Source organism: Pongo pygmaeus, chromosome 19 (assembly GCF_028885625.2).
Source record: "Pongo pygmaeus isolate AG05252 chromosome 19, NHGRI_mPonPyg2-v2.0_pri, whole genome shotgun sequence".
In the NCBI taxonomy this organism is placed as follows: domain Eukaryota; kingdom Metazoa; phylum Chordata; class Mammalia; order Primates; family Hominidae; genus Pongo; species Pongo pygmaeus.
Genome location: NC_072392.2, coordinates 45,534,067 through 45,549,341, shown reverse-complemented (window position 1 = coordinate 45,549,341; position 15,275 = coordinate 45,534,067). Strand labels below are relative to the sequence as shown.

The following is a 15,275-nucleotide window of genomic DNA, read 5'->3' as shown; positions in this document are numbered from 1 at the left end:
ACACACAGGTGCCACCCTTTTTTGTAATATCAATTTACAGAAACCTTTTATATAAGTCACATAAATGCTTCTCCTTTTCCCCAATTTGCTTGGTTCATGGGAACAGATACGCTAACATCAAACTGCCATGTTCGTTAATTCTGAGACATTCAAAACCTAAAATAAGCAAAGTAATAATACTGAATAAGCCACCTCTTTCTCCATAGCAGCCTGGTGTTTCTTGATAAGTTTCTCCATTTCTGCAGCAAAATTGTTACGCTGAGTTTCAAGATCTTTGTCTAATCTGAGGCGATGTTCATCCATCTCAGCCTTTAGCTTATTTTCCAGAGTCATGAGTTGCTTTTGATGTTGTCGCCTCATTCGCTTATAGCCAGACATTTGTTCTCTAAGCTCAGAGTCCTGCTCATGTTCTTGCATTTGCCTTGTAACCTAGACATACAAATAATGGAAGGAAAAGAAGAAAATAAAACATTCTTCTTCGAAAAGCATTTTAGACCATTCTATATTAACTAAGTACGGAATTAGTGTAAAACATCCCAATGTTAGCAGATTCCAAGGAAACTTCCAACAAGTCTTTTAAAGAAATTGACTGGTTCTAAAATTTATATGGGGATATAAAAGAACCTAGAATATCCAAAACAATCTTGAGGAAAAAAAATATTTGGAGGACATGCAGCACTATAGTAATCAAGACAATGTGGTACTGGCTTTAAGACTGGCTAAGTAGATCAAGGAAATAGAATAAAAACTAGAAAGAGATCCACATATGTTCAATTGATTTTTCTACCGAGAAAGTCAAGTTAATTCGGAGGATAGTGTTTTTCGCAAATCCTGCTGAAACAACTGGTTCTTTACATAGAAAAAAACAAATAAACCTTGACTCCCTATATCACTTATGTCATATATAAAAATTAATTTGAGAAGGATCATTTGACCTGAATGTAAAACCCAGAATCAGAAAGCAGAAACACAAAATATCTTTATAACCTTGGAGTAAGCAAATACTTCTTGGGCAGGACACAAAAAACACTGACCACAAAGAAAAAAAAAAAAAACAAAACAAACCTCAATTTAAAAATCAAGATAAAATACACATGACATAAAATTAATCACCTTAAAATGAACAATTCAATATGTTTAGTATATTTACCATGCCATGCAACTATCACCTTTATCTAGTTATAAAGCATGTTTATCACCTCAGAAGAAAATCCCATACCTATTAAGCAGTTACTGCTCTCCATTCTCCCCTCCTGGTAACCATCAATCTGCTTTTTGTCTCTATAGATATACCTATTCTACATATTTCATATAAGTAGTGTCATATAATATACGAGTTTTTATGGCTGGTTTCTTTCACTTAGCATGTTTTTGAAGTTTATCCATGTTGTAGTATGTATCAGTATTTCATTTCCTTTTATAGCTGAATAAAATTCTACTGTACATATATAGCACAATTTGTTTATCCGCTCATCTACTGATGGACATTTGTGTTCTTTCCATCTTTTGGCTACTGTGAAAACTGCTGCTGTGACTGTGTGTACATGCACTTGTCTGAGTACCTGTTTTCAATTGCTTTAAAAAATGTTAATGTTTTAATTGACAAATCATTATTGTATACACTTATGGAGTACATGTGATATACTGATACATGTATTCAACATATTAAATTAAATCAATCTAACATATCCATCACCTTCCTTATGCATCATTTTTTATGGTGAGACATTTGAGATTTACTTTTAGTTATTTCCAAATATTCAATATATTATTGTTGACTATAGTCACCCAGCTATGCAAAAGATCTCCAAACCTATTCCTCCTATCTTTCTGAAACTTTGTACATTTTGATCAACTCCCCATTTCTCTCTCTCCCTAAATTCTAGTAACTATCACTCTACTCTCTACCTCTATTCTATGAGTTCAACTTTATTTCTCTAGATTCCACATAAAAGTGAGATCATGTGGTATCTGTCTTTCTGTGCTTGCCTTATTTCACTTAGCATAATCCTCCAGATTCATTCATGTTCTTGCAAATGACAGGATTTTTCCTTTTTAAGGCTGAATGGTATTCCATTGTGTATATATGCTACATTTTCTTTATCCACTCATCCACTGATAGGCACTTAGGTTGATTCCATGACTTAGCTATTGTGAATAATGCTGCAATGAACATGGGAGTGCAGATATCTCTTCAACATACTAATTTCAGTTCCTTTAAATATGTACCCAGAAGTGGAATTACTGGATCATATGGTAGTTCTATTTTTAGTTTTTTGAGGAACCTCCACACCATTTTCCAAAATGGCCATACTAATTTAGGTTATCACCAACAATGTGTAACAGTTCCCCTTTTTGCCAATACTTGTTATCTTTCATCTTGTTGATAATGTTTTCAATTCTTTTTCAAAGACAGGGTCAGTGGGTTGCCCACGCTGGAGTACAATGGCACCATCTCGGCTCACTGCAGCCTTTGCCTCCTAGGTTTAAGTGATTCTCCCATCTCAGGCTCCTGAGTAGCTAGGACTACAGGCATGCACCACCATACCCAGCTAATTTTTTGTATTTTTAGTAGGGACAGGGTTTCACCATGTTGGCCAGGCTGGTCTCGAACTCCTGATTTCTTTTCTTTATTTTTTGAGACAAAGTCTCGCTCTTGTCCCCCAGGCTGGAGTGCAATGGCACAATCTCGGCTCACTGCAACCTCCGCCTCTCAGGTTCAAGCAATTCTCCTGCCTCAACCTCCCGAGTAGCTGGGATTACAGGCGCCTGCCATCACGCCCGGCTAATTTTTGTATTTTTAGTAGAGACAGGGTTTCACCATGTTGGCCAGGCTGGTCTCGAACTCCTGACCTCAAGTGATCTGCCTGCCTTGGCCTCGCAAAGTGCTGGGATTAGAGCTGTGAGCCACTCTGCCCGACCCACCATTTTATATAAGGGACTTGGGTTATCGGTGGATTTTGGGGTTTGTGGAGGGTCCTGGAACCAATCCCTCACAGATACTGGGGATAACTGTACCTTGTTTCAGATGGTTAAGGCAGGTGTATAGAATTGTAAAAACTCTTCAAATTGAATACCTAAGATCTGTGCATTTTATTGTATGAAAAAAATCCAAGGCAGGAGAAGCGAGACTAAGTTATGGTATATAGCACTTATAATGAATAATATAGCTATGCTTATTTGTATTAAAAAACTACTTATGCTCTGAATATTTTAAGTGAAGTAAATGAAACTACTGGCTTTAAAAATGTAAATCTTTTTCAGATTTTTGATTCATTAAATCCATAAATTTAAAATGCCCTTAATTATAATGAATAATATAGCTATGCTTATTTGTATTAAAAAACTACTTATGCTCTGAATATTTTAAGTGAAGTAAATGAAACTACTGGCTTTAAACATGTAAATCTTTTTCAGATTTTTGATTCATTAAATCCATAAATTTAAAATGCCCTTAATTGATTTGAGGAAGCCAAACTTTGGGAGAGAACACTTTCTTGGGAAACATTTAACTTATGCCAAGTTACCAAGAGGTTTTCCTTTGAGCTGGTCCTTCTCAACATATTTATCAAAATAGTCATGCAAAAATTAAGCAATCTTTACCACTTGCTCTGTTCAAAGTGTTATTTACATGTTGCAGAATAGTAGGAATAACCTGACTTATGGTAGGGTACTATGTTCCTGACCCTACATGTCATATAGATTCATGAACTACAGCATAGGATTTATAACATCTGCTAATATTATTACATAGTTGAGAAGTCAGATAGCTATCATATCTTTTTTTCCTCATCATATTTTCTTTTCTTTTTTTTTATTTTTTAGTTTTTGAGACAGAGTCTCGCTCTGACGCCCAGGCTGGAGTGCAATCGTGTGATCTCAGCTCACTCCAACCTCCGCCTCCTGGGTTCAAGCAATTCTCCTGTCTCAGCCTCCCAAGTAGCTGAGATTACAGGTGCCCGCCATCACGCCCAGCTAATTTTTGTATTTTTTACTAGAGATGAGGTTTCACCATGTTGGCCAGGTTGGTCTCGAAACCTGACCTCAGGTGATCCACCCGCCTCAGCCTCCCAAAGGGCTGGGATTGCAGGTGTTAGCCACCACGCCTGGCCTCATTTCCTCATTTCCTTCCTTTCCTTCCTTCTTTCCTTTCTTTTCTCTCTCTCTCTTCTTTTCTTTCTTTCTTTTCTTTTCTTCCTTTCCTTTTTTTTTTTTTTTGAGACAGGGTCTGGCACTGTCACCCAGGCTGGAGTGCAGTGGCGTGATCTCGGCTCACTGCAACCTCCATCTCTTGGGCTCAATCAATCCTCCTAACTCAGTCTCCCAAGTATATGGGACTACAGGCACATGCCACCACACCCAGCTGAAATTTTTTTTTTTTGGGGATAGGGTCTACCTCTGTCACCCAGGCTGGAGTGCAGAGGGACGATCTCAGCTCACTGCAGCCTCCGCCTCCCGAGTTTAAGCGATTCTCCAGCCTCAGCCTCCTGAATAGGTGGGATTACAGGTGCACACCACCATGCCCAGCTAATTTTTCTATTTTTAGCAGAGACGGGGTTTCGCCATGTTGGCTAGGTTGGTCTCGAACTCCTGACCTCAGTCGATCCACTTACTTCAGCCTCCCAAATTGCTGGGATTAGAGGTGTGAGCTACCACACCCCGCCTGAATTTTGTATTTTTTGTAGAGATGGGGTTTCACCATGTTGCCCAGGCTGGTCTCAAACTCATGAGCTCAAGTGATCCGCCCACCTCAGCCTCCCAAAGTGCTACAATTACAGGCATGAGCAACCACACCCAGCCTTTACATTATGTTTTCTAATAGCCTACTTTTCTTATGGTATCTTAATGTAATTTCGTTGTATTCTTAGTATCCTTTATCATGCTTTGGTTTTACTTACCTGTCTGATTAGGATTTTAAGTGCCCCATTATAGCATCCTTGTAATGAACAGATAATCCATATTATTTGGAAAATCAGAATGACATTTAGAGTATACCAAATTGTACTGCTTGCCATTTCCAATATTCTCCTCTTTCTGGTTAGCCTCACACAATATATTTCCTTACTGTCCACATTCTTTTTTTTTTTTTTTTTTGAGACAGAGTCTTGCTCTGTCGCCCAGGCTGGAGTGCAGTGGCATGATCTCTGCTCACCGCAAGCTCTGCCTCCCAGGTTCACGCCATTCTCCTGCCTCAGCCTCTCAAGTAGCTGGGACTACAGGCTCCCGCCACCATGCCTGGCTAATTTTTTGTATTTTTAGTAGAGATGGGGTTTCATCGTGTTAGCCAAGATGGTCTCGATCTCCTGACCTCGTGATCCGCCCGCCTCGGCCTCCCAAAGTGCTGGGATTACAGGTGTGAGCCACTGCACCCGGCCCACATTCTTCTTATATGGAAATACCATTCATTTATCCTCTCCCTGCTGTGCCTAAATCCAACTAATTTTAAATACTCAAACTATTTATTTCATAAATACTTCATTTATGCTCCTAATCAAAAGTTTCTGAATTCCTGTTTAGTGCCTTGTAGTTATATTAAGTATTTAAGATATTCTAACACACTCGTTTTTTGTGTACGTGTCATGAAGACATTGTTGGTTTAACATTTCTCAGAGTTCTCTGAATAACATCTTTCTCTTAATAGGCACTTAAATATTAAATGAGTATTTCGCAAAATAAAACGCAAATACAAAACAATATATAGCTATACTTGAGTTTATATTGCCAAGGTCCCACATGAAAAATATATTTATCTCTAATTCGGGGAAGCACATACCAGTGATGCTGTCCTTATAGTAGCAAAGTGTTCTCGATTACGATAGTGTGATTTGTGACGAGATACTTGGGGTGGAGATTGTGGATCTGATACTCTTGTTCTAGGATCTCCCTCTTCTCTGTAATTTTCTTCCTCCTAGGCAAAAAAAAAAAAAAGATGATATTATGTGAGGTGAACAGTTTGTTTGAATCTTTATGGAAATTAAATTTTAAAGACAACTTGATCAATAAATCTCAAAGACATAATTGTAAAAAGCAAAACCAAAAAGTAGAAATGCTGGCCTTCTTTTTTCTTTTTTTTTTTTAGAAACAGGGTCTCACTGTGTCACCCAGATGGGAGTACAGTGGTATGACCATAGCTCACTGTAGCTTCAACCTCCCAAGCTCAAATGATCTGCCTACCTCAGGCTCCTGAGAAGCTGGAACTACAGGCACGGGCCATCAGGCCAGGCTAATTTTATTTTTTTAGAAACAAGGTCTCCCTATGTTGACTAGACTGGTCTAGAACTCCTGGGCTCAAGCAATCCTCCCTCCTTGCCCTTCCAAAGTGCTGGGATGACAGGTGGAAGCCAATATGTCCAGCTTTATTTTCAATATAATTAGAATTAGAAGAAATTATTTGTACAGGGTATAAAATAGTACACAGACTCAGGATAAGAAAATGCACATGACTAGATTGACTGATTGATTTGTTTGTTGTTTGAGACAGGATCTCACTTTGTCACCCAGGTTGAAGTGCAGTGGTACACTCAATGGCTCACCGCAGCGTCAACTTCCTGGGCTCAAGCGATCCTCCCACCTCAGCCTCCCAGGTAGCTGGGACCACAGGCATGCACTACCATGCCCAACTAACTTATGTAATTTTTATAGAGATGGGGTTCTGCCATGTTGCCCAGGCTGGTCTTGAACTACTGGGCTCAAGTGATCTGCCTGCCTTGGCCTCCCAAAGTGTTGGGATTACAGGCGTGAGTCACTGTGCCTGGCACATGACTAGATTTATATCCCACCAATTATATGCAAAATTGAAAAGCTTTAACATAACTTGAAAACAAAGCTGATGAAACATGTAGCCAATATAGTCAATGTTTTAAATAGGAGTAGCAGAAAATTAATTGCTCAAAGGCTCTTGGGTTTTGGAAGCAATGGAGCTATCTTTTTAATACTTCTGCCATCTGTCCAAAATAAGCAAAAACAAAAACAGTTGTAAAAAACTGAAGGACTGATATCTTTCCCTGAACTCAATTTGTTAGCTGAAGAGAACATCAGTTAAGTAGCAACCAATTAATTGTGGGAATAATCTTGTTTGTTTTTTTTTTTTGAGACAGGGTCTCCATTTTGTTGCCCAGAATGCAGTGCAGTGGTACCATCAAGGCTCACTGCAGCCTTGATCTCCCAGGCTCAACTGATCCTCCACTACTCAGTGGGCCTCCACTACTCAGCCTCTTGAGTAGATGGGGCCACAGGCATATGCCACACCTGGCTGTTTCTTTTATCTTTTCTTTTTTTTTTTTTTTTTTTAAACAGATGGGGTCTCCCTATGTTGCCCAGGCTGGTCTTGAACTCCTGGCCTCAAGTGATACTCCTGAATCAGCCTCCCCAAGTGCTGGTATTATAGGAATGAGCCACAATGCCCAGCCCATTTTAACCATTTTAAGTGGTATTAATTATACTCTCAATGTTGTACAGCTATCACCTATTACTTCCAAAACTTTTTCATCAACCCAAACAGAAACTCTGCATCCATTACCAATAACTCTCTATTTTGACCTCCACCCAGTCTCTGGTAACTCCTAACCTACTTTCTGTCACTATGAATTTGCCTGTTTTAGATATTTTATAGAAGTTTAATTATACAATATTTGTCCTTTTGTGTCTAGGCTTTTATCACTTAACATGTTTTCAAGATTCATCCATATGGCAGCATGTATTAGAACTTCATTCCTTTTTATAGCTGAATAATACTGAATAATATTCTACTGGATGTAAAAACCACAATTTTTTTTTTTTTTTTTTTGAGACAGAGTCTCATTCTGTTGCCAGGCTGGAGTGCAGTGGCATGATCTCGGCTCACTGCAACCTCTGCCTCCTGGGTTCAAGTGATTCTTCTGTCTCAGACTCCTGAGTAGCTGGGATTACAGGCGTGTGCCACCACGCCTGGCTAATTTTTGTATTTTTAGTAGAGACGGTGTTTCGCCATGTTGGCCAGGATGGTCTCAATCTCTTGACCTCATGATCCGTCCGCCTCGGCCTCCCAAAGTGCTGGGATTACAGGCGTAAGCCACCACACCTGGCCTATAAACCACAATTTGTTAATACATCCGTTGATGAATAATTTGGGTTGTTTCCATCTTTTAGCCATTGTACCTACTACTTTTAGATAATAACATAAGCTGTGAAGAGAAAAAGGAAGCATTCCTATTTTTGTTTGTTTGTTTTTTGAGATACAGTCTCACTCTATCACCCAGGCTGAGGTGCAGTGGTGCAATCTTGGCTCACTGGAAACCTCTACCTCCTGGGTTCAAGTGAACCTACCACCTTAGCCTCCTGAGCAGCTGAGATTAGAAGCATGCACCACCATGCCGAGCTAATTTTTAAATTTTTTGTAGAGACAGGGTTTCACCATGTTGCCCAGGCTGTTCTCCAACTCCAGGCTCAAGCAATCTGCCTGCCTCAGCTTCCCAAAATGCTGGAATTACAGGGGTGGGCCTCCACTCCCAGCCTTAGCATTCCTGTTAAGTGTTAAAAGGAGTTACCTGACTTTCCAGTATTTTTCAGAAGATTTAACATTTTATATTCAAAAGGGTAAAGAGTAATGCAGCAAACACCCACATTTCCTAAACCCAGAATCTATAGTTTTCTACAATTACATTCAGCTTTATTTTTAAGATATAGACTGGGTGCAGTGGCTCACGCCTGTAATCCCTGTACTTTGGGAGGCCGATGCAGGTGGATCATCTGAGGTTGGGAGTTCAAGACCAGCCTGGCCAACATGATGAAACCTCTTCTCTACTAAAAATACAAAAAATTAGCTGGGCGTGGTGGCGCGCACCTGTAATCCCAGCTACTCAGGAGGCTGAGGAACGAGAATTGCTTGAACCCAGGAGGCAGAGGTTGCAGTGAGCCGAGATCGCACCACTGCACTCCAGACAACAAGAGCAAAACTCCGTCTCAAAAAAAAAAAAAAAAAGATATAAACGTCTTGGCACAGTGGCTCACACCTGTAATCCCAGCACTTTGGGAGGCTGAGGCAGGTGGATCACTTGAGGTCAGGAGTTTGAGACTAGCCTGGCCAACATGGTGAAACCCCATCTCCACTAAGAATACAAAAATTAGCCAGGCAGGGTGGCACACACCTGTAATTCCAGCTACTCAGGAGTCTGAGGCAGGAGGATCGCTTGAACCTGAGAGGTGGAGGTTGCAGTGGGTCAAGACTGTGGCCACTGCACTCCAGCCTGGGTGACAGAGTGAGACTCCGTTTCAAAAAAAAAAAAAAAAAAAAAGATATAAACATTATGGATAACATAAAATTCACTTTTGATCATCACTCATCCCAACCATTTCTCACTCCCCAAAGGCAACCATTATCATTTTATGTGTATCTTCCTATTTTTTAGTATTTTATTTTTCATGTAAATAATGTCAAATAATATATTTGAAGTTTCTATACTTTTTCTTCTAATATTTTGAAATAGTTCCACATTCTTTTTGTATTCTCAAAACATGAACTTTCCAAAGGGAGATAACAGGTTAGGAGTTAACAAGGCTTTTTCCATTAAAAAATGTTTCAAACTTCTTTTTTTTTGAGATAGGATCTCACTCTGTCACCCAGGCCTGGACTGCAGTGGTGCGATCTTGGCTCACTGCAACCTCCACTGCCCAGGTTCAAGCGATTCTCCCACCTCAACCTCCCAAGTAGCTGGGAGTATGGGAGTACAGGCACGTGCCACCATGCCTGGCTAATTTTTGTATTTTTAGTAGAGACAGGGTTTCACCATGTTGGCCAGGCTGGTCTTGAACTCGTGGCTTCAAGTGATCCACCCGCCTCGGCCTCCCAAAGTGCTGGGATTACAGGTATGAACCACTGCGCCCAGCCATGTTCCAAACTTCGGGAAACTTCCTTATCTTCCTTCTTCCTTCTCTTAAACTAATAGATAAAGAAAACAGTTTACCAACATTGAATTTTTTTCATGGAAATCCAAATACTCACAGGTTTTAAATGGATAACAGAACTGTTAGACATCACTGTGTGGTCTCCCTCCATCATGTCTAGCTCACTCTTGTCATCTGAGACATCTGGAAGACTGTTAACACTACTGCTTTGGCTGCTGGCACTGATGGACATGCTGGGAATGGATTGATTACTTCCAACACTATTAACTGTTCCTGTCCGGCCAACACCATGATCTTGTTCCTAAGAGAAAAGGACATTCAGTTCAGTTCAAATATTTATATATATATCTCTCTTCTGAATTCTTGATTATAAGCACCTAGCATACCAGTTGGCAGACAGTCTCAGAAAGTTGGTCTATCATGAGAAATTGCTTTTATTTTCCAAGACCAGGAAGTTTATCAACTGTTAGTTTATTGAAAAACAAAAATGACTAACAAGTAAATCACAAAAAAATTCAACCAGCTGTCTAAAACAAAGTCAGCTGATCAGTTTTGGGTGATTTTCAAAGTACAATATTTTATCTAAATTGCTTGATATTTTAAAATAACCATTTCTACAATACATCTCATGGGGTATATATAGAGATCCTGTTCATTTCTCAATAATTCTTGGTTAATACAAATCTCTCCATAAAAAAAAAAAAAAAGCACTGGCTATTCTGGGCACAGTGCCTATGGGGTAGCCCTGCTCCATAAGGAGCATTTAAAAAAAAATAAAGTACTAGAAACTTCATTGTAGTTGTTATTCTTCTTTATGAAATCAGCCTTTCATAAGTAGATTCTTCTTTCTTCTGGAAAACATAGTCTCTAGATTACCTTTCTTGTCTTTCTTTCTTTTTTTTTTTTTTTGTAGTTCAATAGGTTTTTGGGGAACTCTAGATTATCTTTTTACCACCAAATAATTTAACATTAATTCCTACCTCTTCTTGTGTAAACTAACAATTACATATTATATTATTTCAAATCACAATCATAAGAATGTTTTTCTGATGTAAACAGGCAGCTGTAGTATCTGGGCACTAACATTACAGTAGTCTTACCATACCAGAATTCTTTAAGATATGCAGAATTGAATGAACACAGACACATATGTAGATAGGGACTTTTCTTACATCCCTAGCCTAACACAGATGTTGTTAACAATTTAACTACATAGAATTTTATTAATTTCACTTTATTAAAGTATTTCACATATCTGAAATCATCCCAAACAATTTTCTAGTGACTATCATTAAGAACTAAAAATAATCCCCAAATCAAAAATTGTAGGTTTATAAAGTCTTATATTTGACAGTTCATTATTTATTTAGTGATATTAAAAAGAGAAAAGAAACTATTGCGCATGGTTTCAGAATACAAAGTGGTCTCTCTCGATGGAAAGCAATAGAAAAGAATAAAATTTTATGAATTCTGATGGGGCAAAGAAGAAACAAAATATTTAGAGAGAAAAAATAGCTTTACACATACTATACTTAATATGTATATTTCTTCATGAGGAAGTTCTGTAATACTTCTACAGCAAATCTGTATTTCCATTCTCCCTAAGAGGCAACACAGAACTTGGCCTTGAGAGTAAAAGAGGTATGAATTTGAACCCATGTTCCTCTACCTACAGTGAGCAACTTAATTTATTCTAAGCCTTGCTTTTGGTATCTGTAAAATGAGTATTTTAGAACAGTGTAGGCCAGGCGCGGTGGCTCACACCTGTAATCCTAGCACTTTGGGAGGCTGAGGCAGATGAATCACTTGAGGCCAGGAGATGGAGAACAGCCTGGCCAACATAGCGAAACCCCGTCTCTACTAAAAATACAAAAAATTAGTTGGGCGTGGTGGCGCACCTGTAGTCTCAGCTATTTGGGAGGCTGAAGGGGGAGACTCGCTTGAACCCGGGAGGTGGAGATGGCAGTGAGCCGAGATTGCTCCACTGTACTCCAAACTGGGCTACAGAGCAAGACCCTGTCTTAAAAAAAAAAAAAAAAAAAAAAACAGTATAGATGGAATGAAATCAAGTTTCTTTGGTAACACGGTAGAATGCCTACCAACTTTCTCATGACTTCGGAGAGAGTACATTCAGCCTTCACATTCTGTAATTCAAGAACTTCCAAAAGCACATCATATGGAACTGGACAATCAGTCAAAAAAGGGCTCAGGCTGGGCATAGTGGCCCATGCCTATAATCCCAGCACTTTGGGAGGCCGAGGCGGGTGGGCCACCTGAGGTCAGGAGTTCAAGACCAGCCTGGCCAAAGTGGTGAAACCCTGTCTCTACTAAAAATACAAAAAATAAAATAAAATACAAATTAGTCAGGTGTGGTGGTGCGCGCCTATAATCCCAGCTACTCGGGAGGCTGAGGCAGGAGAATCGCTTGAACCAGGGAGGCGGAGGTTGCAGTGAGCCGAGATCATGTCATTGCACTCCAACCTGGGCAACAAGAGCAAAACTCCGTCTCAAAAAAAAAGAACAGGTTCAGTGGTCAAGAAATTAGAGAAGGACTAGATTAAACAAAGGTGAACAAGTTTCTTTAACAAAGGACTTCTCAGAACCTTCATTATGACATTGTGTACCATAAAGGGGTTGGATTTAGATCATGCAAACTAACATGATTAAAGTCTTAAAAAAAATTTTTTTTTTTAATTTTTCTTATTTCTCCAAGAAAAAAGGACCTTTTTTTATTCCTAACTGGGATTTTATAGGACCAGTGTTAAGAAAATACAACCTGGAAACCCTTGGTATATAAGGTAAATTATGGCAGGGCAAGCTGCATAAGGAAAGAAACCAATAGTGAAAATTCAATATTGGAATCATTTTTTTATCTATTACCTCTTCTTCTTCCTGTGCTTCTACTGCTGGTCCGTTATGTGCCTCCTGGAAAAGGAGTTTCTTCATCTTTCGATACTGCAGATTGTCCAGCTCTCTTACTGCATCCTTTGTCCTCTGAATGAGATCTATTAACACGGTTTCAGGGCGCTCCCGAAGAACAAATATGTGCTAGATAGGGTAGAAGGTAAAAGGTTGATTTTTTTTTCAATTAGTGACAAAGGTACTCCTTCTCAGACCCTAGAGATAATATCCTATGATAGATAATGCATATAATCTATAGCTACATAATTCTGTTAAATTTCTTCTATTTATAAAATTATCATTTACATACATATACTCTGTGCGTACATAACTACTCTTTTTATTTTGAACATAATATTTTTGTTGGCCAACTAAAAATGCAGAGTTAAAATAACTGAAGGGTCTAAACACTAAGAATTAAGTCCAATCAGAGCTCTCAAGGTTTACATATTCTAAGAACTGATGATTTCACACAAAAGACATGTTCAGCTCTGAGTCATATTTGTTTCAACAGGAATGTATTTAATGATGGTGAATTATGAAAGATGAATTTAGATATTAGATATTGGGTTCCTTTATATGCTGCGTGAACAATATTCTTTATAAAATACTAACACAGATTAAAAGCCATTAAATTATTACTGTTTTTTATCACTAGCATTTAATATAATTTCACCTTATCAAATACAAAAAGTAGAAAAAACAATTCCACCATTATGATGATCACAGTTACATTGTAATATACTTCTTTTCAGAAATTTTCTATGTATAAAATGTTTTGTAGATACATAGTTAGCATGTAAATTCCAGAAAGACATATTCTGCCATCCCTTGAGTTCCACGAAATATCCTTGAATTCTTCTTTTTTTTTTGAGATGGAGTCTCGCTCTGTCGCCCAGGCTGGAGTGCAGTGGCGCGATTTTGGCTCACTGCAACCTCTGCCTTCCGGGTTCACGTCATTCTCCTGCCTCAGCCTCCCAAGTAGCTGGGACTACAGGAGCCCGCCACCACACCCGGCTAATTTTTGGTATTTTTAGTAGAGTCAGGGTTTCACTGTGTTAGCCAGGATGGTCTCGATCTCCTGACCTCGTGATCTGCCCGCCTCGGCCTCCCAAAGTGCTGGAATTACAGGCGTGAGCCACCACGCCCGGCTATCCTTGAATTCTTAAGACAACTTTTACCTCTTTTGTCAGCTTGTTTCTTTTTTATGCAAAGAGTTGTAACTATGAATCGTAGCCCACTGTAACCTCAAACTCCTGGGCTCAAGCAATCCTCCCACCTCAGCCTCTCAAGCAGCTAGGACTACAGGTGTGCACCACCATGTCCAGCTAATTTTATTTTATTTTTTTGGGGGTGGGGGGTAGAGTTAAACTCCTGGCCTCAAGTGACCCTCCCACCTTGGCCTCCCAAAGCATTGGAATTACACCACTGCGCCCAGCCTTTATACAATGTTTTATTCAATTTTCACAGTCATAAGTATTATTATTTTAGCTGGGCGCAGTGGCTCATACCTGTTATCACAGCACTTTGGGAGGCCAAGGCAGGCAGATCACTTGAGGCCAGGAGTTCAAGACCAGCCTGGCCAATAGTGAAATCCTAAAAATATAAAAAATTAGCAGGACGTGGAGGCCTAGGCCTGTAATCCCAGCTACTCAGGTGGCTGAGGCACGAGAATCACTTGAACCTCAGAGGCAGAGGTTGCAGTGAACTGAGATCATGTAACTGAACTCCAGCCTGGGTGACAGGGCAAGACTCTGTCTCAAAAACAAAAAAATAATAATTATTATTATTTCAAACTCATAAACATAATGCCTGTAGAATATTTCATCAAATGTTTGTGCCCAAATCACTTAACCATTACTCTAATTTGGGGCAGCTATTTCTAATTTTTAATTCCATGATAAATAGCTTCATACATTAAAATTTTTTATTAGTTTTTTTCTTTATGATAGACTGCAACAGAAATGTAATTAGTCCAAAAGATAAGAAGCTCATGATAAATATTTCCTATCATTTCAAATAGGGCTGTGATAATACACACTAGGGGCCAGGCGAATTAATACTATTAATATATGCAGACTTAGGATCTAATCACCAAATACTAGTGGGCTGGGTTACTACTACATGAGTTAGAAAGGCTTCTTTTGCTTCTATTCGGCAAATGTAAGAAGCCAGTCACATTCTTCCTTTTTTTTTTTTTTTTTTCCCCGAGATGGAGCTTCTTCTTATTGTCCACGCTGGAGTGCAATGGTGCGATCTCGGCTCACCACAACCTCTGCCTCCTGGGTTCAAGCGATTCTCCCGCCTCAGCCTCCTGAGTAGCTGGGATTACAGGCATGCGCCATCACGTCTGGCTAATTTTGTATTTTTAGTAGAGACAGGGTTTCTCCATGTTGGTCAGGCTGGTCTCGAACTGCTGACCTCAAGGGATCCGCCCGCCTCAGCCTCCCAAAGAGCTGGGATTACAGGCGTGGCCCACCATTCCCAGCCTA

The 15,275-nt window shown here is 39.4% G+C and overlaps 1 protein-coding gene across 3 annotated transcripts in view; it reads right to left on the bottom strand.

Annotated features, from left to right (window-relative positions):
- Positions 1-15,275, bottom strand: part of TAOK1 (TAO kinase 1) — a 162,483-nt gene that overhangs the window by 42,060 nt on the left and 105,148 nt on the right. For all 3 annotated transcript variants that reach the window (XM_063656104.1, XM_063656106.1, XM_063656105.1), the window contains exons 11-14: positions 12,763-12,930; positions 9,980-10,183; positions 5,774-5,908; positions 193-429 (exon numbers count right to left, since the gene is read on the bottom strand). In XM_063656104.1, coding sequence (XP_063512174.1) covers positions 193-429; positions 5,774-5,908; positions 9,980-10,183; positions 12,763-12,930 — 744 coding nt within the window. The remainder of the gene's footprint in view (positions 1-192; positions 430-5,773; positions 5,909-9,979; positions 10,184-12,762; positions 12,931-15,275) is intronic.